At 50.1% G+C, this 21,859-nt stretch overlaps 1 protein-coding gene across 2 annotated transcripts in view; it reads left to right on the forward strand.

Annotated features, from left to right (window-relative positions):
• The window catches only part of GFOD1 (Gfo/Idh/MocA-like oxidoreductase domain containing 1), a gene marked incomplete at its 5' end in the record, with an annotated part of 110,330 nt that extends 89,143 nt beyond the window's left edge, over positions 1–21,187 (forward strand). The window contains 2 exons of one of the 2 annotated variants that reach the window (XM_081246170.1): positions 9,151–9,247; positions 14,053–21,187. In XM_081246170.1, coding sequence (XP_081102296.1) covers positions 9,151–9,247; positions 14,053–14,972 — 1,017 coding nt within the window. In that variant the 3' untranslated portion in view covers positions 14,973–21,187. Of the gene's footprint in view, positions 1–9,150; positions 9,248–14,052 lie in introns of those variants that run through there. The other variant, XM_081246169.1, reaches the window with a different exon arrangement.
• Positions 21,188–21,859: the final 672 nt, after the last annotated feature.

Genomic DNA, 21,859 nt, shown 5'->3' on the forward strand with positions numbered 1-21,859 from the left:
TCCAGCGCTGTGCCTATGTAGAGCCCTCCTCTGGGAGTCAGAGAGAGCCCCTTCCGTGTGGGAGCATCCTCCGGACGTATAAAGAGCCGTTATCACCTGTATGCCTGTATCCCGCCTCCTTCAGGGCCTCACAGTAGTGCTGTGTGGAAGAGAAAGCCATTAAGACTTGACTCAGCCCGTCTCCTCATCTGCACAATGGGGCTGCTTCCCCCTGACATCACCAGGCAGCCCACGAGCTTTCTCGCTTTTCAGGCTTGCAGCTAGCATTGCTCAGGCAAACACAGACCCAGGTACGCCCAGTTTTCTGGGAGTTCCTGCCAGCTAGGTTTTTGCCTTTACAAAGAACCCGCATTGTTTGCAAATTGTTGCCCAAACAAAACAACAACAACAAAACCGCCAAAGCTCGAAGACTCACCCTAGCCAGCACCTGGGCCTTTCAGCCACGGTTGGCTAAATTTGCTGAATCTTCATCTGCTCAGTGCAGGGGATTGTCGTCTGGTCCAGAGATGAAAAACTGCACACTGTCTCTTTAAGAGAAAAGGTTGGGGGAGGGAGGAGGTAGCTGGCTTCTCTGCCACTGCTCCGGGGAGGACGGATCTCTGTGTTCAGTTAGGGGCTTCGTAATGTCCCCCTGCCAACCCCACCCTCCCCGAGTCTTGCCCATTTCTGAGGTTCTGAGTTCTGTGGACAGGGCCCTCATCCTGGTGATGAAGGTAGCACAGATCCGTGCAGATATCAGCTGCAGCCAAGGGTGAGGGGTGGTTCTCAGAAAAGGGATTCCAATCTGCAGCCTCGGTCACTAGCTGAGCTTCAGTTATTTACAGGAACAGCTGATAAGGTGCTCAGCCAAACGTCTCGTGCTGCCTTTGCCCTTCCACCTGCCCGGCCTCGCCTCCTGGGCCACCCCACATAGCCAGTGATGCCAACGGAAGTCCCTGCCGGGGTGTGCCCCATGTCCAGTGACTCAGCACCCCCGCCGGTGCATCTAGCATCCAGCCCGGGGATTCCAGGCAGAGCACGCTGCAGCAGATTTGTTTTTCCGGGGGACTTTTTTGCTACTGCATCTCAGCAGTAACTTCATTCTTGCAATAGGCTTATTCCTTCCAGCAGACTTTCCTAAAAACTATTCACTTCGTATTCTCAGCAGTCCTATCAAGCTGGCAGGGCCAGGTATCAGCCCCGTTTCACAGATGGCTTTTGCACATCGCCTCAGGGGCAAAGCCAGACTTAGAACCCATTTCGATTTCAAGTCTTGGTACCTTAACCACTGCCAAAACCACACACCAGCACACCCACCCCTTGCTGTGATGCACTTACCTCCCTGCCCCTGATCTCTTTTGAATTTTTGTCTCTCTCAGAGCTGACATGAGCTGTTTTTATTTGGATGTGTTATTGAATCCAGCAGACATTCATGAGCACTTTTCATGTGTCAGGACAGTTACCCGTTGTCATTTCATCCTCAAGGCAGCCTTTTGAAGAAGCCGTTATTCTTCCAATTTTATAATAAGGGAACTGAGCTCCCTCAACATCAAATGGCTTGGGTCACACAGTTCCAAATGCCAGAATCAGAACTTCAATCCACGTCCCCCCGACCCCCATTCCACTTCCCTTTCCAATAAATCACGCCGGATCTTGGGCTGCTTTATTTATAGGCCCTCAGTGGTTCCTCTGTGCCCAAATCAATCTTTTCAGAAAGGGGTCCAGAAAGCTTGTAAACCTGTTGTACTAGAGAAGCATTTTAACTGCCAACAACAGAAATTGCCTGGCCGATTTTAGCAGAATGGAATTTTTTGAAAGGACATTAATTCGTCACAGAAATGTTCAGCCGCCTGGGGAAGCAGGCTTGGAAAACAAGAAGAACAAAGAAAGGCTTGGCAGCTGGAATCGGTCCAGATCACACAGAGAAACCCAACCAATGTGGACGGGGACCCTGTTGCTTGCAATGATGCTGGCCCTGGGCTGCAGGTGTCATCATTGGCATCACTGCCACCGCAGCCCTTGGAGACCGATGTCGCTATCCCCACTGCCAGCCTGGACTCACCACCTTTCTGCTTTCTCGGGTTCCAGGCCCAGGCAGTGTCCCTGGTTGGCCAAACCCAGGTGTGCCTTCACTGCAAAGACTGCTGGGAAAGCAACCCCTGGCTTGGCTTCCATAATGGGAGGAAGCTCTGCTTCCCACCAAGATGCCCACACGGGAAATTCCCACATGGAGCAGGGAGATGCGGGTGCTGGGCAGCCCCTGGACATTACAAATCTCCAGCACCCCCTGCCCAGACATACACAAACACCTAGTTAATTCTAGGTTACTTCTCTGTTTCTAATCATCACCACCTTCCCACCGCTCCCTCCCCTCCCCTCGTCACAGATTTGGTCTAACACGTGGAGATGCTGTAGGTGAAGGTGCTTTGGGAAGTGGTTTGTTAATGATCATCCCGACCTGATAATCCACAGCCCTGGATCCGGTTTGCCTCCTGGCTGTGGGAAGGGTTTGCTACTGTTGTCTGGTCACATCAGCAGAAACACTGCACTTCTGTTCCCTTTGCTTCTGGGTGGGGCCAAGATCCCTTGTTTCTATGTGAGGAAGCTTAGAGCATCAGGCCGCTTTCCTTTCCTAGGCAGGTTTCTGGCCACACCGAGGTACTTATTCCCCCAAGGATCATGGTGGGATAGGAGTGTGGCCCCGCTGTCGTTTTCTTGCTGCCACACTGTTTCTTAGGGGTGAAGTATGAGGCAAGGCCATTGCTACCTAGTTCCTTCTGCCAAGGTAGCAGGTGCCTGCGTGCAGGAGGCCGGCCCCTTAAGGGCTTCCTTTATTCAATGTGGGAACGCAGTCACCACCGTGTTTCCGCGGCCACTCTCCTTCCTGATAAAATTCTTCCAGTTGCTCTGGCCAGTTCACTGCCACAGGTGTAGAGCAACGACATCGACCTGTCAGGGACAGCAGTGGCTGTGGTTCTCCCATGTGGAGCCTCCAGCCCTTCTTGGTTTTCAGCTCTTCCCCCTCCAAGCAGTAGCCGGCCTCCGCCTTCCCTCCATCACCTTCCTGAATCACTTCTCAGCTCAGTGCTGGGGTCCAGCGGGGCCCAAAGGGTTTGGGCTTCTTTTATTAACCCGCCTGGTGCTCTGAGGCTCAGTCACCTAACGCTACTCCCACCCTCCCACTGGTAGCAATTCCCTACACGGAAGATGGAAAACAGAGAGCTTTGGGATCACAGAAGTGAATTTGCAGCTGGACCTGTGTATGTCTATGATCTTGGGCAGTCGTGGTCTCTGTCGGCCTCCGTTCGCTCTTCTGGACAAACGGGGATAACGATGCCTGTATGATGCTTAACTGAGCCAACGGGAAGCCTGGGCACCTGGTGGGTTCATAACCATCTCAGCTCCCCTTCCCTTCCTTGTGTTCATTCTAGCGCCCAGAGGCCAAGTCTGCCACCTTCCTGGCCCTGTTCCTATTACCACCGCCTACAGGGAGCCCCGAATTGAGGACACAATCTCCATGGTAATGAGGAGACTAAGAATAGGTCTGAAAAAGCCTAGAGTACCTCACCGAGTCCTGCTTGATGGAGTAAAAACTACTGCAAGAGGGCTTCCCTGGTGGCGCAGTGGTTGAGAGTCTGCCTGCTAAGGCAGGGGACACGGGTTCGAGCCCTGGTCTGGGAGGATCCCACATGCCGCGGAGCAACTAGGCCCGTGAGCCACAACTACTGAGCCTGCGTGTCTGGAGCCTGTGCTCCGCAACAAGAGAGGCCGCGATGGTGAGAGGCCCGTGCACCGCGATGAAGAGTGGCCCCCACTTGCCACAACTAGAGAAAGCCCTCACACAGAAATGAAGACCCAACACAGCAAAAGTAAATCAATTAATTAATAAACTCCTACCCCCAACATCTTAAAAAAAAAAAAAAACTGCAAGAACATAGAAGCAAAGGGAGGTCTGCAAGGGATGTTGACACGTGTCTGAAGCGCTTTACCTGGGAGAATACTCGAGAATCTTCCTCTTGGCAGAGCTTTCTAGGGCTCACAGGCAAATGAAGGGACTGGGCTGGAGTAATTTTAAGATGACCTTCGCCCCCTGCTGTCACTCCTGTGATTAGTTGTATGGCCAAAGGGAGATGGTCCGGGTGGACCTAATCTAATCACAGGCGCCCTTTAAGGACAGAGTTCTCTCCAGCTGCTGGCCAAGGGGGAAGTCAGGGAGATTCCAAGCGTGGGAAGGACTGCCTTGCGCACGATGCTCATACTGTCCCGAAGATGGTGCCACTCCTGAGGGATGCAAGTGCTTCTAGAGGCTGCACAGCCAGCAAGGAAAGCAGCAGGGCACCTCAGGCCTGCAGCCCTAAGGAACTGAATTCTGCAGACAACCTTATGAGCTGGGAAGCACATTCTTTTCGGCGGGAGCCTTGTGGAAGCCTGAGCAGAGATCCAGCTGTGCCCACCTGGATTTCTGATCTAGAAAAGTGGAAGGTAATGGGTGTTGTGTTAAGCTGCCACATTCATGGTGGTTTGTTAGGGTAGCAGTAGAAAACCGATATAGGCAAGCAATAGGGATGGGTAGGGACTGTGGTCTACAGAGGCCACTATTCAGCTCCAGCTGACTGCTGTTGTGCGGGAGGCTCTGGAGGAAGAAACCCAATACTTCTGGATCTTTGTCTTTTTTAAAAGAGGCTGGACTGTGTGAAGTATAGTGATCAAAAAAACCCCACAAAACACCTGCTCGGTGAATATACTTATGATCCCTTCACTAAAGCATAACCCCTCTTGAATGAAAAGAGTTTCCTACTTTTTTTTTTGTTTTGAGAAGTTGCCTAGTTTTAAGTCTTGTCTTGCATTCATATTATGTGTACAGTGAGGACAGTGCTTCTCTGAAGCGTGTTAACTTGCGACTGACAGGGACTGAGGTTTTGTCGGGGACTCCGGGGAGCCTTTGGGAGCTACCACGAGTCTCCCACCCTTTGGGATGTGTGATGAGAATTCCCACTCTAAATAGGAAGAGGAAGTACAGGTTTCTTTATTTCTCTGTAGCCATCCTGATCCCCATTCTAAGCTCCATCTTTAGGGGGTAGGTAGGAAATGGAGTCATAGTGCAATCTGGTCATCTCACCAACGCAATCGCTTACATTTTCTTTTAAGCAGCTCGGTCTCTTTTTTTTTTTTTTTTTTTTTGCGTTATGCGGGCCTCTCACTGCTGTGGCCTCTCCCCCTGCGGAGCGCAGGCTCCGGACGCACAGGCTCAGCGGCCATGGCTCACGGGCCCAGCCGCTCCGCGGCATGTGGGATCCTCCCGGACCGGGGCACGAACCCGCGTCCCCCGCATCGGCAGGCGGACTCTCAACCACTGCGCCACCAGGGAAGCCCTGGTCTCTTTTGATGAGTCTGGTGGCCCAGTTGTTCAGTACTCTACCCTTTGCCCACCTCTGCTGCAGAAGGTGGCGGCTTCTATGGGGAAAGTGAGGCTTGCGTGACTGGCTGTGTTCCCTGGATCCAGGTGGTGCCTCTGACTCTGGCTTGTCCAGGTGTGCGGTGGTAGTGCAGGCCGCTCCCCAGAATAAAGACCACTGAGGTGTGGTAGGTGTCATTTGGCTATTTGGGACCAAGAAAGAGGGACTGATGGTCCTGGCCATTTTCCTCTGTCCCCAGTCCTGATCATTGCAGCCACTGCATCCAGCCCCAGACCTCTGTCCTCCAAGGGGCCCTCCCACCACCTCCCTGCCCCTCTCGACACTTGGCTCTGTATGGGCCACCTCTAGGCACGGAGGTTGGGAAGCTGGCTGCCACATACCCACTGCTGTTTCTAAACCTCTCCTCTTGGTTTCCCTGGGCTAGACGTGGCGAGCTTTTCTTTTCTCTCCTGGGGATGCCTAGGCTGGGAGTAGCTGGTTAGAAACTTCCCAACATTATATCCTCAACCTCAATCTGTATGAGCCATAGCGGTGGAGATGTGTGCGATCGACCGATAAGGAAACCGCAAATGAAAAGTGTTTCAGGAGTGCCGTCCCTGTTATGGGTGTTACAGGCTCAATGATTAGATGATACTCCTATACATGAAACCATCTGAGAAAATCTAGCTACCGACAGGGATTCCTGTGCAAAAGGAGGGCTCTGATGACAGGCGCAAGTAGTGGAGGAAAGTCCATAAAAAGGGTTGGTGGGATGGGGACTGGCCTTTAAGGGAGGGTTGTATACAGAAAAGCACTTGAACATCTCAATCAGTTCAAGATCAAGTCCTGTTCATGTTAGCCGTGCTGACTTTCTTTGTTCGGCTGTCCCCCCTCTTTCAGAGCCCACAGAGGGCATCCTTGACAAAAGGAGCTGAATATGGGTCACGCTGACCCATTTCCATCTCAGGTTTGAAATTAGAAGTTGCTGTGGGACTGCGGGCGGTCATTCAGCTGAGCGTTGGGCACACCTGCCCACCACTGGCCCAGTTTCTGGTGCTCACCCCAGCCCATTACACCACCTCCTGGGAGCCCTCCTGTGGTGCCGTGGGCATTGCACATGTGTGCATTGACACGTGGGGCTGGCCAGAACGGGAGCATGTGTCTGAGTTCAAATCCCAGCTGTCCTGGCCACTGAGTTTTGTGGCGCCATGGGCAAATAGCTTCCCCTCTCAGAGGCTCGGTTTCCGTGTCTGTGAGATGGGGACAGGGTTAATACCTGCCTTGTGGGGTTGCGTACACACACAAAAATGGAAAGGAATGTAAAATATGCAGCCTCTTCTGGCACAGAGTTGGTGCTCCGTGAGTGGTGTTGATTGCTATTTTAAATTATGTCAGGATTATAGTGAACACATCAGATGAGGGCTGTGAGTCACGAAGTTGTTTGTCAGGAACTGTCATGGAGATTGAAGATGAGGGATTTAATCTCTCCAAAGGGGCTCTCCTCCCATCGTATATGGAAGACGGGCCAGAGGGCAGAGAGCAGGGTTGAGACAGGTCATTTCTGCTGATGCTTTTCTCAGCTGAAAGAAAACGTGTGTGTGTGTGTGTGTGTGTGTGTGTGTTGGGGCCAGGGGGTCAGGGAGCAGGGGAAGGAGATAACAGGGGTGGGATGGGAAGAAAGGAAGGAAGGGACTGAGCTGGACTGAGTGGAGTGTTACAGTGAGGGGCTGAAACTGACCACATGTCCCACGTCTCCGGGAGCAGAGAAGGAACGATGACAAACAGCCCTGTCTGTTCAGATACTTAGTTCTGTTGAAACCAGAGATCTATCTATCTTGGCCTTTAACTTGTTTTTTTCTTCACTCTCAACTGTAGTTTTGCTTGATTTCCTTTGAATGAGAGACACTTTTAAGACTCTAATGATCTTCTTCCTCAGAAAATGAACGTCGGGTTTCACACAATTTTTTTTAAATAGTCCAATTTTAGTGGTTTCTCAGACCCAGGTTAAACACCCTTGTTTTATTTTATTTTATTTTTTGAACAGTGCAAATCTTTTAAAATTCAAATTGCATTTCAAATAAAGGAATTTTTTTAAAACACCCTTGTTTTAGATCATTTTCTAAATGGGACCCAAAGCTTCTGAAGGAAGAGGTGAACTCTTACACGTGCTTCAGAACCCTGCCCAAATGTCACCTCTTCAGCAGAGCTCCCTACCACGCCCAAGTCAGTTGGGCAGCCCCTCCTTTGTGCTCTCATTGTTTATCCTTCTATTAGATCCTATATCTATTAGATCCCATAATCACTCATTTCCTAGTTGGTTTCTTCTACTAAACTGTGAGCTCCTTTTCATCTTCCTTACTCATTTTTTGGGTTCCAGTGCCTAGCACAGAAATGTTGCAGGAGTGGAATATAAAGGAAGATAATGAGTTCCCTGCTTGAAATGCAGGGAAAGCCCTCTCTGCCTTGGGTGAATGGGGTTGGGGGGGGAGCGGAACTAGGAAGCTGTATCTGATGGGACTTCTTGCGGGGCTTGGCCAACCTGCCGGGACAGCGCAAGCCAGCCGCCAGGACCAGCATCCGTTTTGGCTTTCAGAAGATAAGGGGCTGTCAACACAAGTGGAATCGTCGGGAAGAACTGGTGGGAAAGTAGCATCGGCCTCATAGATCGCCACTGTCGATTAGGTGAGGGAGTGTGTAATTGGATTGTGCTGGCAGGAGGGATGCTTTGAAGTTCCAGGCTGATTTTGCTGAGGAATGACTCTGGGTGGCTGGGTGGCATCCATATTTCCAGGTACCACCTACCTGATCAAGGGCAGGGGAGGACAGCAGCTCTTTGGGACAGCAGAGGGCACGTGTCTTTCCCCGGAGGTGTCAGTGGGAAGCCCCTTGCCCTGCTCCTGGGGTCTGTGGGATGGAGTATCAGCCCTCATAAAAGCTCCAGTCTCTGGAAAGAGAGATGGGTGGGTTCTCAGCCACAGCTTGGAGACCCTGAGCTTGGAGGGCATGAGGGGCACAGCTGCCTGAAAGCTACTTTGGGGTCTGTTGCTTGGAAACTCCTTCCCTGTGGCACTGAGTCCTCCGAGGGCCGTGGATATTTGGACTCAGAGAGCACACACTCAGCAGGCTCTGGAGGAAGCAACTTCTCCATCTCCCTCTGAGGGAATCTCAGGAGGGCAGTAAAACTCCTTCTGAAATGAATTCATGTAAAAACGCCTGACAAAGAACAGGCATACTGCCTTGCACATGACACTTTCACCTTCCAGAAATTTCCCATGATCTCATTTTCTCCCCAGCTTCAGCTCCGTGACATAGGTGAGAAGGCATTAACCCCACCATCCTCCGGACAGAGAGCTCTCACTTTATTTGCTGACAAGGGGTTCTTGTCTTGATAAAGTAAGTTCGTTCCAGCCCAGAGGCTCCCCAAAGACCCAACTTACGTTCTTTGTCCTCACGCAAACGGGCAGACGGTGTGCATGGAGGTGGGTTAGGAAGACTCCCCAGGACACGCAGACCAGTCTCCACACGTCCTCTGCCACCCACCAGAGCCACGTTGTACCCCCTTGACAAATGCAGCAAGGTCCCAAGACAGCCATTTCTGGCGCAGCCACAGGCCCCTGGGTGGAGCCAGCTGACCGCGGGGCAGTGGTGTCCCCGGAGGGAGCGGCAGGGTGACCACCGGCTGCCGTAGCCCAGAGAACCAAGAAAGCTCCCGCTGTTCTTCCGCGTCACTGTGAGAGCCAGTGGGCTTTGCTGACACGCTCCAGCTGCTCGGGAAATGTTTGGGGTTTGGCAGAACCTCCAGCTTTTCCTTGGACACTCGGGATGTTCCCCCGGTCCATTTCGCACTGCCTGTGCATTTGGAGTGAAATCAGGTCCGTATGTTTCAAGTCCCTTTGCTTGATTCTCTGCCGCACGATTTTCGCTAAAGTTTTGGATCTCTTGCCTTAGAAGGAAGACACAGCTTGCCACAAGACGATATGAACCCCCAACCTAAAGGGAGTGTGTGTGTGTGTGTGAGAGAGAGAGAGAGAGAGACAGAGAGAGACAGAGACAGAGAGACAGAGAGAGAGAGAGAGACCTGTGGACGCAGGGCAGCGGATATGGCACTGCTGTACTTTTGGCAAAGTTGTACACCCAGAAGTGACAGGGCATAGGCTGTCCTCTTAGGGTTTGCAGAGCAGAGACCAGGGTGGTCATTTTCCTCTTAGGGGTCAGCCATGGCTGCTTTGAGGGCTGGCTCTGCCTTTCCCTGAGCTCTTCAGTTCCTGTCTCCTTGGGAGAATCGACTTATCTTCATAGCAAAGGAATGTCAGAGCCACGGGCTTGGGGAGGATGCCCCTACTTATTATTTCCTTGCCAGCACAAAATGGAGAGGGCTTTTCTCTGAAGAGCCCATTCCAGCACTTTCTCTGGAGGTGGCAAGAAAGGCATGGTGCTGAGACATATGAAAATCATGAAGACACCAAAGACCTATGATATTTCTGGAGAACCAGACCCAAAGCCCAGGCTGACAGGGGCAATTTGGAAGGCAGGGATCTGTCTGCTTTCTTTGGGAAAAATCCCCGCATATATTCAGTGGCATCTGACACACCCGGATTGTGGGCTGTGTCACCCCTCTGTGCAGACAACACAAGCTCCCCTTATATGGCATGTGATTTTAGGGGTGAGGGGAATGCTCTGTGCCACGCTGATGCACCAACACACACACACACACACACACACACTATCCAATGACTGAAAGTCCACAATTAGAATGGTGTTGCTAAGAACACTGGAGTTTCAGGTTCTGGGCATTTTGGAAGGGCAGATTTTGGTGGGGAAAAGTGGACCAAGAGAACCTAAGGATCTTGGTGGTTGGGGGATGGTCCCAGAGAGCGCTTTGCAGAAGCCCTACCAAGAGGTAGCGTTGAGGGAAGATTGCGTAAAACAGAGAAAACAAACTGCTTTATAAATCTGTGAGCAGTCTGCTAGCTCTGCATTTTGGGTTCCTTTGAAGCTGGAAGCATTATCTTATTTTTAACAATACGTTATATGAGCTTCTAGGAGTTATCTTACAACTTACAATGGAATTGCCTGTTCTGCAGGACCCCAGGGGGCCATGCACAAGCTGGGGATGTGGGTAAAGTTTTACGTGTACGTGTGAATTGACCTTCTGAAGAGAGTCCGTAGCCTTCACCAGAATCATGAAGAAGTCCTGCGGAATTGGAACAGGAAGACGTGAGCCTTGGAAGCATCACAAGTTCAGGGTCAGAGGGGCTTTCGTCAGCTCCCTGGGCACAGGAGCTGGGGCAGGTCCGTGAGTTCTGGAACCCGCCTGCCCTCCCGTGGCTTTGGAGGGCCCTTCTGCCATCATGTTAAGTCTTCGTGTCTCCTTTGGACCTAAAAAAGAAAAACAAATGTTTTTCTGACCGTAAAAGTTAGAACTCATAAATTTGGAAAAAGGTAGTGAAGAAAATAAAAATTGGTCTTAATCCTACTAATCAATTAACCACTGTAAACAGTTTGAGGTAGTCCCTTCCAGGTTTTTTTCTTTTGTCCTTTTAAGAGAGAGTTGAGATCATAGGATGTCTATGAATAGAGCCCTTTTCACTTAACATGACCTCATAATCATCTTGCTTGCCATTAAAAAGTCTTTATAAACATCATTTTCAATGGCTGCACAATACACCATTATATGGAAGTATTACAGCCTACTTACCCATTCTTCTATTGGGCATTTGCATTGTTCTTAGCTTTTTGCTTTAATAAATCACGCAGTGACGGCACCTTTGAGCGAGAAGCTGTGCTTACATTTTAGAGGATTTCTTTATGATAGATTCCTAGAAGTCTCGTTTGACTTTGGAAGATGTTGTGTGTTAAGACGTTGCCAAGACCCATCTGTAAAGTGTGGACAGTGCAGAGGACTGTGGGCAGAGAGGTGGTGTCAGGCAGCAACGATCTCTGGCTTCCCGCACACACATCGCATGCCTCTAGGTGCCGTGGGCATAGAGGAGACTTAAGAAAGCAGAAGGGCCAGCCTTGATTCTTGAGGAAGCTGCTGTCAAGTGTGGGACCACAACATACTTAAATAGCCCAAAGGAAGAGATGCCTGTATCTCAGAACCTTGGGGGAGGCAGGCCTGCATTCTTCTGGAAAGGGAGTCTGTAGCTTTCACCAGTATCTTTTCATCTACAGAGCTTCAAAGAATTACCCATGCGATGATTGCTTTGGGTATGTGGAGGGGAGTGAATTATTTTTCTCAATTTATTTTTTCTTTTACTGTTTTATCTGATAGTTCTTAGAATAGAAAAAAACAAGATAAACTCGTTTTTTCATGTGTCATTAATATGACAATAGCGTGTACTCAGAAGATGGCCATCAGGGGTCTTAGTTTTGTGGACCCTGAGATAGGGTATAGGAGAGGCCACAGCCTATACCCAACAGGTGTGAGGCAGATTTTGGCAACATTTGTCACCTGGACCTGTAGTGACCTACCCATCTGTTTACATAGAAATCTCCTTCCGGCATGATCCCGTGTTACATGAGCCTGATGCCGATAGGACCATATTATCAGAACACGATGTCACACAGGTGCACCCGGCACTTTTGGTAACACAAACCACTGTTTCCTCACCCCTCTTCCAGAGCCTCAGTCCTCACCTGGTTACTCAGAGGTAAAGAAGCTTCTTACTGTTCATTCAGGGTCGTCAGGAAAGCCAGCCCAGCTCTGCCAGTGTGGAGGAGGCCAGGAGATGGGGTCGTTGCGTGGCTCCAGGCCTTTCACTCGGGGCTGGAATTCGATGTGCATCTGGAAACTGACAGCCATCGATTGTATTTATTTTCTCCAGTCTGTTCTGGCCACTTCTATTGCTTGGCGAGCTCTTCCGATGGGAAAATGAGAGCACCACATGCCTGTGGCCTTGCCCAGGCATCTCCACTGGACAGACGCCCACAGTTGTAGGACTTCCACGGGACCCTCTTAGCTGGGCTTGCTGGGGGTGTTCATGGATTTTGTCAAGTCAGGTGCCTGCGGTCAGGACAACTGGGATGGGTGTGAGTCTCGTTGCCCCATCTCCCTTGTGGCGCGTCCCTTGTCTGTGGCTGGAGTGTTCAGCTCTCCATAGGAGGGTCTACGTGCAGAACATGACCGGACAGCAGAGAACTCATAGGCAGGCATGTGCCTTGACGCCAAAGCTCCCCAATCTGGCATCCTTCAATCTGGCTTGCTAACAAATTGGTATACTTTTAAAAAAATGATTACTTTATTTTTTTGAGTTCCAACTGGCTGTTTCTCCAGGTTCAGCTGAGTTGTCTTTCTTCCCTGACTCTTAGCTTTATCTTGGAATAAATCCTTTTCTTATTCCCTGTCACTCTTTTATCCTTGGATCTTTTGTTTTCTCTTGACCCAGAACCACTTAGTTTCCTAAAGGGCTTCCGCCTACCTATAACTTAGGCACTCGGTAGAGTCATCGCATAAGCTTAATTCTTATTTGGCCTCAGCTCCATTGCCAAAGGCACCAACGTCCCCACCCTCCCAGGCCAGTGAGACAGATGAGGGTCGAGTCACTGCCCATCCGTCAGATATAAGGACTATCCGCTCTTCCTGTAAGGAACAGGAAAACATTAAACAAACACTTCTGTGAGCACAGCCAACTCTAATCCATAATGCAAAATAAACAAGCAGGAAAACACTCAAAACATAATCCTTGGTGTTTTCTTGCTTGATTATTGCAAGCAATACACAAGCTTGCAGTAAACAAGCTTGCTGGTTGTGGGAGAGACAGCTAAAAGCTTAGACTTTTGAAGTATATGGTTAAGAAATTCCTCCTCATCCTTAATCAGACTCGTGTTGCCGTGATTTCAGCTTATGTATTGAGGTTCTGTCCAGATAAAGACACTGTTCTCTTCTCTACATATGATATTTTTAATAAAAATTATATTTTACAAATAAAATAAAACATATAAAACATTTCACATGTAAGATAACTTTTAATAAAATACATGTAGAATGTGATATTGTACACTTTAATAGAACTTACATTTTGTATTTAAATATTTGAACTTTACAAGTAAAATACATTTGTATATAAACTGTTATAGATTCATATAAATAAAATATTAAATGAAGCATTTGATATTATATTGGCAAACATTTAAAAACTTGCTAAAATATAGACTATTTAAATGTATGAAAATAAATCTTAATATTTAAATCAGTGTGATGGTTTAATACTAAAGTAATTCGACTTAAATATTTATTTTTATTTTTTATTTATTTTTTTTTTTGCGGTACGCGGGCCTCTCACTGTTGTGGCCTCTCCCATTGCGGAGCACAGGCTCCGGACGCGTAGGCTCAGTGGCCATGGCTCACGGGCCCAGCCGCTCCGCGGCATGTGGGATCCTCCCAGACCGGGGCACTGAACCCGTATTCCCCGTGTTCCCTGCATCGGCAGGCGGACTCTCAGCCACTGCGCCACCAGGGAGGCCCTCGACTTAAATATTTAAAGTAACACTGAAATGTATAGAATATGTTATTTTTGTATAAGTAAAAGGTGTTATAAGATGTTTTAAAAGTGTAGTAAGGGTAGCCGGTCGGGTCTGGTTCCCGGTCCCTAAATTACGATCTGGGGGCCACAGCGCCCCCTGTCGCTCGCTCGGCGCCAGCGCCCTGACGTGCTGTTTGTCCTCCCGCCCGCAGGCATCGGCAAGAACGTCATCTGCGACCGCACGGCCACGCCCCTGGACGCCTTCCGCATGATGTCGGCCGCCCACTACTACCCCAAGCTCATGAGCATCATGGGCAACGTGCTGCGCTTCCTGCCGGCCTTCGTGCGCATGAAGCAGCTCATCGAGGAGGGCTACGTGGGCGAGCTGCTGGTGTGCGAGGTGCAGGTGCACGGTGGCAGCCTGCTGGGCAAGAAGTACAACTGGAGCTGCGACGACCTGATGGGCGGAGGCGGCCTGCACTCGGTGGGCACCTACATCATCGACCTGCTCACCTTCCTCACCGGCCAGAAGGCCGTCAAGGTCCACGGGCTGCTCAAGACCTTCGTGAAGCAGACCGACCACATCAAGGGCATCCGCCAGATCACCAGCGACGACTTCTGCACCTTCCAGATGGTGCTGGAGGGCGGCGTGTGCTGCACCGTCACTCTCAACTTCAACGTGCCCGGCGAGTTCAAGCAGGACGTGACCGTGGTGGGCTCAGCCGGGCGCCTGCTGGCGGTGGGCACCGACCTGTACGGGCAGCGCAACAGCGCCCCGGCGCAGGAGCTGCTGGTGCAGGACGCCACGCCCGTCAGCAACTCCCTGCTGCCCGAGAAGGCCTTCAGCGACATCCCCTCGCCCTACCTGCGCGGCACCATCAAGATGATGCAGGCCGTGCGCCAGGCCTTCCAGGACCAGGACGACCGGCGCACGTGGGACGGGCGACCGCTCACCATGGCCGCCACCTTCGATGACTGCCTGTACGCCCTGTGCGTGGTGGACACCATCAAGCGGTCCAGCCAGACGGGCGAGTGGCAGAACATCGCAGTGATGACGGAGGAGCCCGAGCTGAGCCCCGCCTACCTGATCAGCGAGGCCATGCGCCGGAGCCGGATGTCCCTGTACTGTTAGCCCGGACTGGGGACCCAGCGCGACCTAGGGCTCCCGCCTGGGGCCCAGAGAGGGGGAAAGGCTGGGAGAGAGGTGGCCTCGAGGAGTGTAGGGGTGGGGAAGTGGAAAGGCAGGGTAAGAAAATGGCATCTGGGAGGCTGAGCCCGTGTCCGGGTGAGGGGCCCCGAACGAGACTGTTGGGACGGTGACCCGCGGTCCCTGAGGTCATCCCTGCTGGCGTCGGCTGAGACGGAGGCGGTCAGCCGCCTCTGCTGCCCTTTACTGTGAGAAGCCGGGAGGGGTTGCCGGCCTCCGCCCGTCGTCCATCCCCCTCCCCCCCCCCTTGGCCTCCTTGGCAAGCCAAATGCTCCTGCGTGCTCTGAGCCCCGTTTCCAGGGGCGAGCTCGGCTGGCGGGAGTCGGCACATCTTCACGTGCCCACGCAAGCCTGCAGGTGTGTGTGCGGGGGGGCGCCAGTGGCTAAAGAGAAAGTGCAGATTCCAGGAAGCCACTTCAAGTGTCTGAAGGAAAAAGTACTTGGTAGCAAAGTGTACAGCTTTCTGGATGGATTGGGCTTCCTCCCAGGAAGCCCGAGGGAGGGAGTGTCTTCCTAACTGGCTCAGTGCCCTTTTCCTGGCCTGAGGTAGGGTAAGGGAGGGCCAGGAACAGCAAGCAGAGAATCGGGTTCCCTTGAGCCAAAAGGAGAGAGCAGGGGCACAGCCTGCGCTGAAACAGACGAGGCAGAGAAGAAAATATCCCTTCGGGTTTGCCAGCAATTGAAAGCCCATTTCCGGTGGAGGGGAATTGCCTGTAAGGAGGGGTTCGGTACTGGAGCGTCGAGGTTGTCCTTTCACGGGGCCGAGGAGACAGCGGGAAGGAGGTGTGCGTCTGACCACGGCCTCCTGTGCTGTCCTCCAGGACCGGGGGCAGCCTTGCGCCCCAGGGTCGCAGTGGCAATTCCCAGCAGGAGGGAAAGTGAGCCCTGGACCCATCTCTCCTAGCAAGCTGGGGAAGGGTTCTTAGGAGATTCCCCAGCTTTGTAGATTTTAAAAGGGAAGCCTTCAGGTCCACTCAGATATAATCCTCTCCCCTTTAAAAGAAAAAAAAAAATAGTCAAGGCTCTTTTCCTTAGCTTGGACCTTTGCTTTCACGCATCAAAAAATGAAAAATTTTGAATAGGTATTAAACAAAAGGACAGCAAGCAACATAATTTTCAGTGTTTCTAAATGGGGTTTGAGAGCCCTCTGAGGTGTATAGTTCCCGTGGGCTGAAGAAGGCTAATGTAGGAAAAAACATCTTCTTCCTCTTGGTCTCCTGTCTCTCTTGTCTTGTCATCCTCTGCTTACAGGGAGGGCTTTTACTGGAGATGGCAAACTGCAGGCTTGGAGCAGGCAGTGCCAGAAGGGGACAACCAGATACATACACACACACACACACACACACACACGGGTTTATAAATGCTCACTACCACCATTGTCACTAAAATCGCTCTTAAAAATTCAGACCTAGTCTTGAAAGAAAGCCCAAGTCAAATACATTTTGAAAATGGGGAATTATCCTTTTGTTATCTTTTCTTAATCCTTCACCCCACATAGGACATTTGTCGAGCTTGGCTGTGGAGACTGTTACTTGTAAATGTACACAGCGTTTGTTCACAGTCACAGAAATCCAGCCGTTGTCTTTGGCACACAAGTGACATTTAGACATCTTTTCAGATGGCCCCGCAGTGGAACTGGAAGGGAATTTAAGGGGCTGAGAGTGAACCCCAGGCTCTGAGTGGGCAAAGTCCCAAAATGAACCGTGCGATCAGATGCTCCCTCTTTCTTCCTCCCAGGGCCAATACACCATGAATCCCAGGCTGCCCGTGGGTACTGCGTGGCCATGTCCAAACACCACGGGAATGTGGTATTTTCTAGCACGGAGGGGTAGGGATCGCCTCCCTAGAAAGAATTACCCTGCTTCCTGGTCCGTTACTACAATGTGGGAAGGTTAGTGAGCTAAAACTCTCCCTCGTACGATTGGTCCCTGCTCCGTTGACAGAATCAGCCTGCCAGCTTTCCTAGCTACCAGTTCAAAACTAGAGATTTGGTAAAATGGAAGTCTCCCAGTAAGAATTTGAGCAGAGGGCCATGCCATGGACTGTTTTGGTTCAGATTCTCCTAAATTCCCCTCTGGATAAATAGCTTTTGTGGAAACTGAGTGGAATGAATATTTTGTTTTTCTAGTTGGCCCCGAAAGGCTGTGATCAAGGATGTAGAGAAAGGAAACTAGTGACTCTAAGAGTCTCATTTTTCTAAGTCATTTATAATCTAAGTAGGGCTGTTCCTGGGGTTTCAGTCTTGTTTCTGTACTTAAAATACTTGGGACTTCTTTCCCCCCAAAGATCACTGAGCTCCGTGATAAATATTTAGTGTCTAAAACAAAAATTCTCATTTGAGGCTGGGGTATATGGAAAGAATATACATTCTTAAAAAGAAGCATGAAAAATATTTTAGTAAGTGTTCTTAAATTCTGTCTACTGAAATGCATGTAGTAGGTAGATGCAGGAACAAGTGGAAGAAAAGAGAGTTCATTCTCTAAGTGTAAAAACTACAGTCAATGGGTTCTTTAGTGCTCCTTGGGCCCCAGTCCTATCACTTGCAAAGACTTGATTTAGGAGTCACAATATAAAGCTGAAATCTCAAGCTTTCGGCAACATTCTATGAAAGGACTTTGTCCCAGCCCAGCACCCCTAATAGGGCACTGGGTACCGTTGGCTGGGTTTGAGCTCAGATGAAGTCTCTGGAGTAACCCAGCCCTCTCTGCCTTGTTTAATGTGTTTCAAGGACCCAGGGTAATGGAGGCTCCATTTTAGGGTCATCACATTTAATCCCCACTTGCCTGATTTGTTCCCGTCATGGTGAGGGGGGCCTCTGATGCTGAACATTTGGGCTCATGCCACTGGCGGCCTCTGCAGAATGTTCCAAATTCCAAATTCTGAGATGGGGGGTGGGTATAAGTCAGGGTAACCACGAGTGTTTGGGAAGGCTCTGGGCCCATTTGGAAGGGTTGGATTCTCTGAGTTTTTCTCCCGGAGAGTTCATGACGACTCTCAGCTCCCCTACGACTTCTCCCCCCGATGGAGAGGGGCGGCAGGGGACCACAGATCCTCCTTAGCCCACCAGGCAGCAGATACCTCGGGACTCTAAGGGCAGCTTGGCTGACTCCAGCTCAAGGTGAACTTCTCCCAGACCCTTTCTCCATCCTCAGAGAGCCACGCCAGTACTCTCTGTGCCCCCACATTTCTTGATCATCTACTGCGTGCAGGGTATTTTAAGTACGTTATCTCGCTTAACCCATAAAAACAGCCCTGTAGTATTGGGTATTGTCAGTCCCATTTTACAGATGAGAAGATTGAGGCTGAGAGGAAGAGTAACTTGCCCAGAGTCACAAAACTATTCAGTAGAAGTGGGGTCACCTGAATCCAAACCTTTCTTCTCCTCCAAACCACGTTGCCTCCCACGAAGAAAGGTTTGAGCCTCTGCAATTCCTGCCGGGCAGGAAAGCGCTTCTTGCTCGAACCGTATCGGGGTCTGTGGAGCAACAGTGATTAGAGTTCCACGTGACCTGTGTGGGGCGCCCCTCTGCTGCTGTCGACACCTGCCTGTGGAGCAGGATGCCACGTTTGATGTTCTGCCAGAAGGTTCCTTGTAGAGCTGCAAATAGAAGGAGTCGATCTTTCTTCCTCTTCCAAAATGGAAATATCACTCGGCTTCTTCTCAGATCAACTTCCTAAGTTGATTCTGATTGTAAGCGATGCAGCAAGCCACAGAGTCGGGGATCTTCAGAACGTTGACCGATTATTATGGATGGCCTTGGGTTTTGCTTTCACTGAGTATATAACATAGGAAAATGTCTTTTCTCAGGGAGTGGGGCTTTGACAGTTCATTTGTTTGTGACTCAGGCTTTAGCGGTGCGTTGCATTTGTACCTTTAGACTCTCTTAACTCTTCATCTCCTCGTAGCCGCAGCTGTTGAATACGACCTGTGGTCCCAAAGTAGGTTTCTGATTGCATCACTTTTATTCTGGTGGGTTTGGGGCGGGGGAGGAATTCAGCGTTGATAAGGGTACCCTGGGGAGAAAGTAAAGCCCGTTGCATCTGGAGGGACTTCAGAGCCCAATATATTCACTTCCTTTATCTTTACATCCCCAAGAGGTTGAGTGATGACCAAGGTCACACCGCTTCGTCGTGGTAGAGCCAGGACTAAAATCCCAGTTTTCTGACTCTGAGTCTCATCCTGCATCTTCAGAGCTCTCAGACGGGGAGAGGGAGGCCCTGAGAGGTGAAATGACTGGTCTCAGGGTGCAGGGCTAGTTGGTGCAAGAGTTGCCGTTAGAACTCAGACCTGCAACCGACGGTATTCCCTGAGCTGTTGCAGCTGAATCCATTTTTTAAAAACTCAATTGTGTCTTGAATGTACTCAGAAAACTAGCTGTTTAAAATTTCCCCTTGTGACTGTAATGTGAACATTTATCTCTAATTTGTATGCTATTGGCAGGGATGGGGGACATACGTTCAGATGCTCGCCTTTGGGATTTCCTGAGGCCAGCTCTACTTCCGGGCTCTATCCTGCATCTGCGCACAGATCGAGGTCTTGACTAGCTTAGGATTCCTGCCCCACCTACTGCCTCCATCTTTGACCATCCAAATCCTGAGGTTTATAGGGCAGAGGTCACGACACTGGGGAGGTTTTTGTTTTGTTTTGTTTTTAAATCAACTCTCAAGAGCCCTGCCTTTCAATTCCCTTTCGGGGACAGGGAGACGCGTAATGAAATAAAAGCTGTGCTTGTCTGCAGCCCACGGACCCACCCCGGCCTGTAGCATCCTGGGCAGAGAAGCGGGCGGATGGAGAGTACCCCAAGTTTGAGGGGACAGCCCTGAGTTGGGCTTCAGAACTTTTCCCAAGAGGAGTGTAGACCTTCTGTGCTTAAGGGGTGTTGGGCTCAGTGGTCCCATCAGAGTGTGCAGGTGCAGCCAGTAAGTACCGTGTACCTGAGTTCCACACCAGTTAGCACTGAAAGGCAGTGGCCTACTGACTTTTTCTTCCCCATGTCACGGTCACTATTTGCTGGAGCTCTTGAGAGGGGCACCAAGCGTCTGGCTCTGTCAGGCTCCTCAAGTGTTGCACTACTGAATACTCTTGAATCTGTTGCCCCTTTCTGTTTACACCAGCAGTGAGTAGAGAAATAACAAGGCCATATCCCATGCAGTGGCTCCGTGCTTGGCGTGGCAATCATGCTTGCCTGGGTGGTGTGAGCAGGGCCCCCAGACTGACCCAGGTCCAGGTCTCTGCTGTCCCCTGCAGCCATCACAAGGGCTACGTTGTTGAAGGAGCCCCATGGTTTCTCCCCAGGAACTCCATGACTGATCTTTGATTCTAGTCCCAGGCTAAGAAACACAACCCAAGGAAGCGACCTGCCCGCTCCTTTGCTCTCCTTCCCCATCAGGCATCCAACCATATTTAGTATTCTTGCCCTGTGCCTTGCCCAGGAGAGGGAGAAGTTTCTAGTACTTATGGTTTTCTGTTGGTTGCCTGGTGCTTTTACTGTTGTTTTATTTTGTTGTTGTTGTTTTTAACCAAAAATTGCATTTGTTTGGTTGTCAATGTCGAGTACGTGTTTATTGTTCTACAAACATGAGTATATGTATGTATATGTATAAAAACAAACATAACATATAAAAAGTCAAGGCATGTATACTAGATATTTTAAAGAGTTATTTATCAAGGAAAAAAGATGTGTGTTATAAAGTAAACAGAGTCTATATTTTATATATAATGTAGATAGCAAAAAATAGCTTATAAATTATAGAAGGTTTGGGTTTTCTTTTTTTATTATTAAAGCAAAAAAAAAAAAAAAAAGACAATGAACGCACCTGTTCTTAGTGTTTTAAAAGCCAAACTGCTGTGGGAGGTGGCCTTCCCTACCAGGCCCTCGGGCTGTACAGTCTGTGCTCCAGGCCCGGAGCGGATGCCTCGTGTTACCTCTGCAATGCTCAGGGGGCCATGGTTACCATCACCCTGCCAGCTGGCATGTGCCGCTTCAAATGTGGCTTCCTGCTGTCCTCCCCAGTTTGTGTTGGTGGGATAAAGGAATGGAAGTAGCAAATAAAGACTGAAGAGAAGATATAATTGCAGCTGTTTTCCTGTTTATTACACCTGGGTGCTCTCCCTGATGAGTTAGGTAGCTGGCCAGTTTGTGGGATCTGAATTAAGAATGGGGGTGGGAATGATGGTGGTGCATCTGGGGGGGGTGTGCCTAGTGTGTCAGCATCCATGAAACAGAACAATGGAATCCACTGACCTTCTGCTTTTTGAGGGTAGATATGTTGAATATTAGAACTGGAGGTACTTTAGAGCAGTCTGGTTCAAATCCTGGCTCAAATTTTGGAAATGTGGACATGGAGGGGAAATAACCTGCCTAAGGCCACTTGTTGGGGGTGTGTGTGTGTGTGAAAGCCCAGTCCAGACAAATAGACTTTAGATCGGGGAGCACGTTTTAGAATTCTCTATTATATCAGGATCTTAACCTAACACCTCCCACCAAGCCCTATAAGACACGTTCAAACAGGCCTAGTTGCCTCTTTAGAAGAGCATCTTTGCTTATGTCGTTCTTAGCGGTGTTTCAGGGCCACCATCTTGGACTGAGCTCAGCCGAATGTGAGATTTGCATGGATGACGTCTCTCATGGATGGGCCGGTCTTTCCTTTCTACCCTCTGCTGCCTTAGACAACACACAGGTGATTCTCCTGGTCCATGCTTTCCCTTCACTTAAAAACAGTTAAGAATTGGGAAGAAAAATACAAAAGCTGAGATCCCATTGTTGATTCCTTCATGAGCAGATCATGATGTTAGTGCATTCAGAACACAG

The sequence above is a fragment of the Mesoplodon bidens genome, assembly GCF_964165515.1.
Source record: "Mesoplodon bidens genome assembly, chromosome: 10".
Lineage (NCBI taxonomy): Eukaryota > Metazoa > Chordata > Mammalia > Artiodactyla > Ziphiidae > Mesoplodon > Mesoplodon bidens.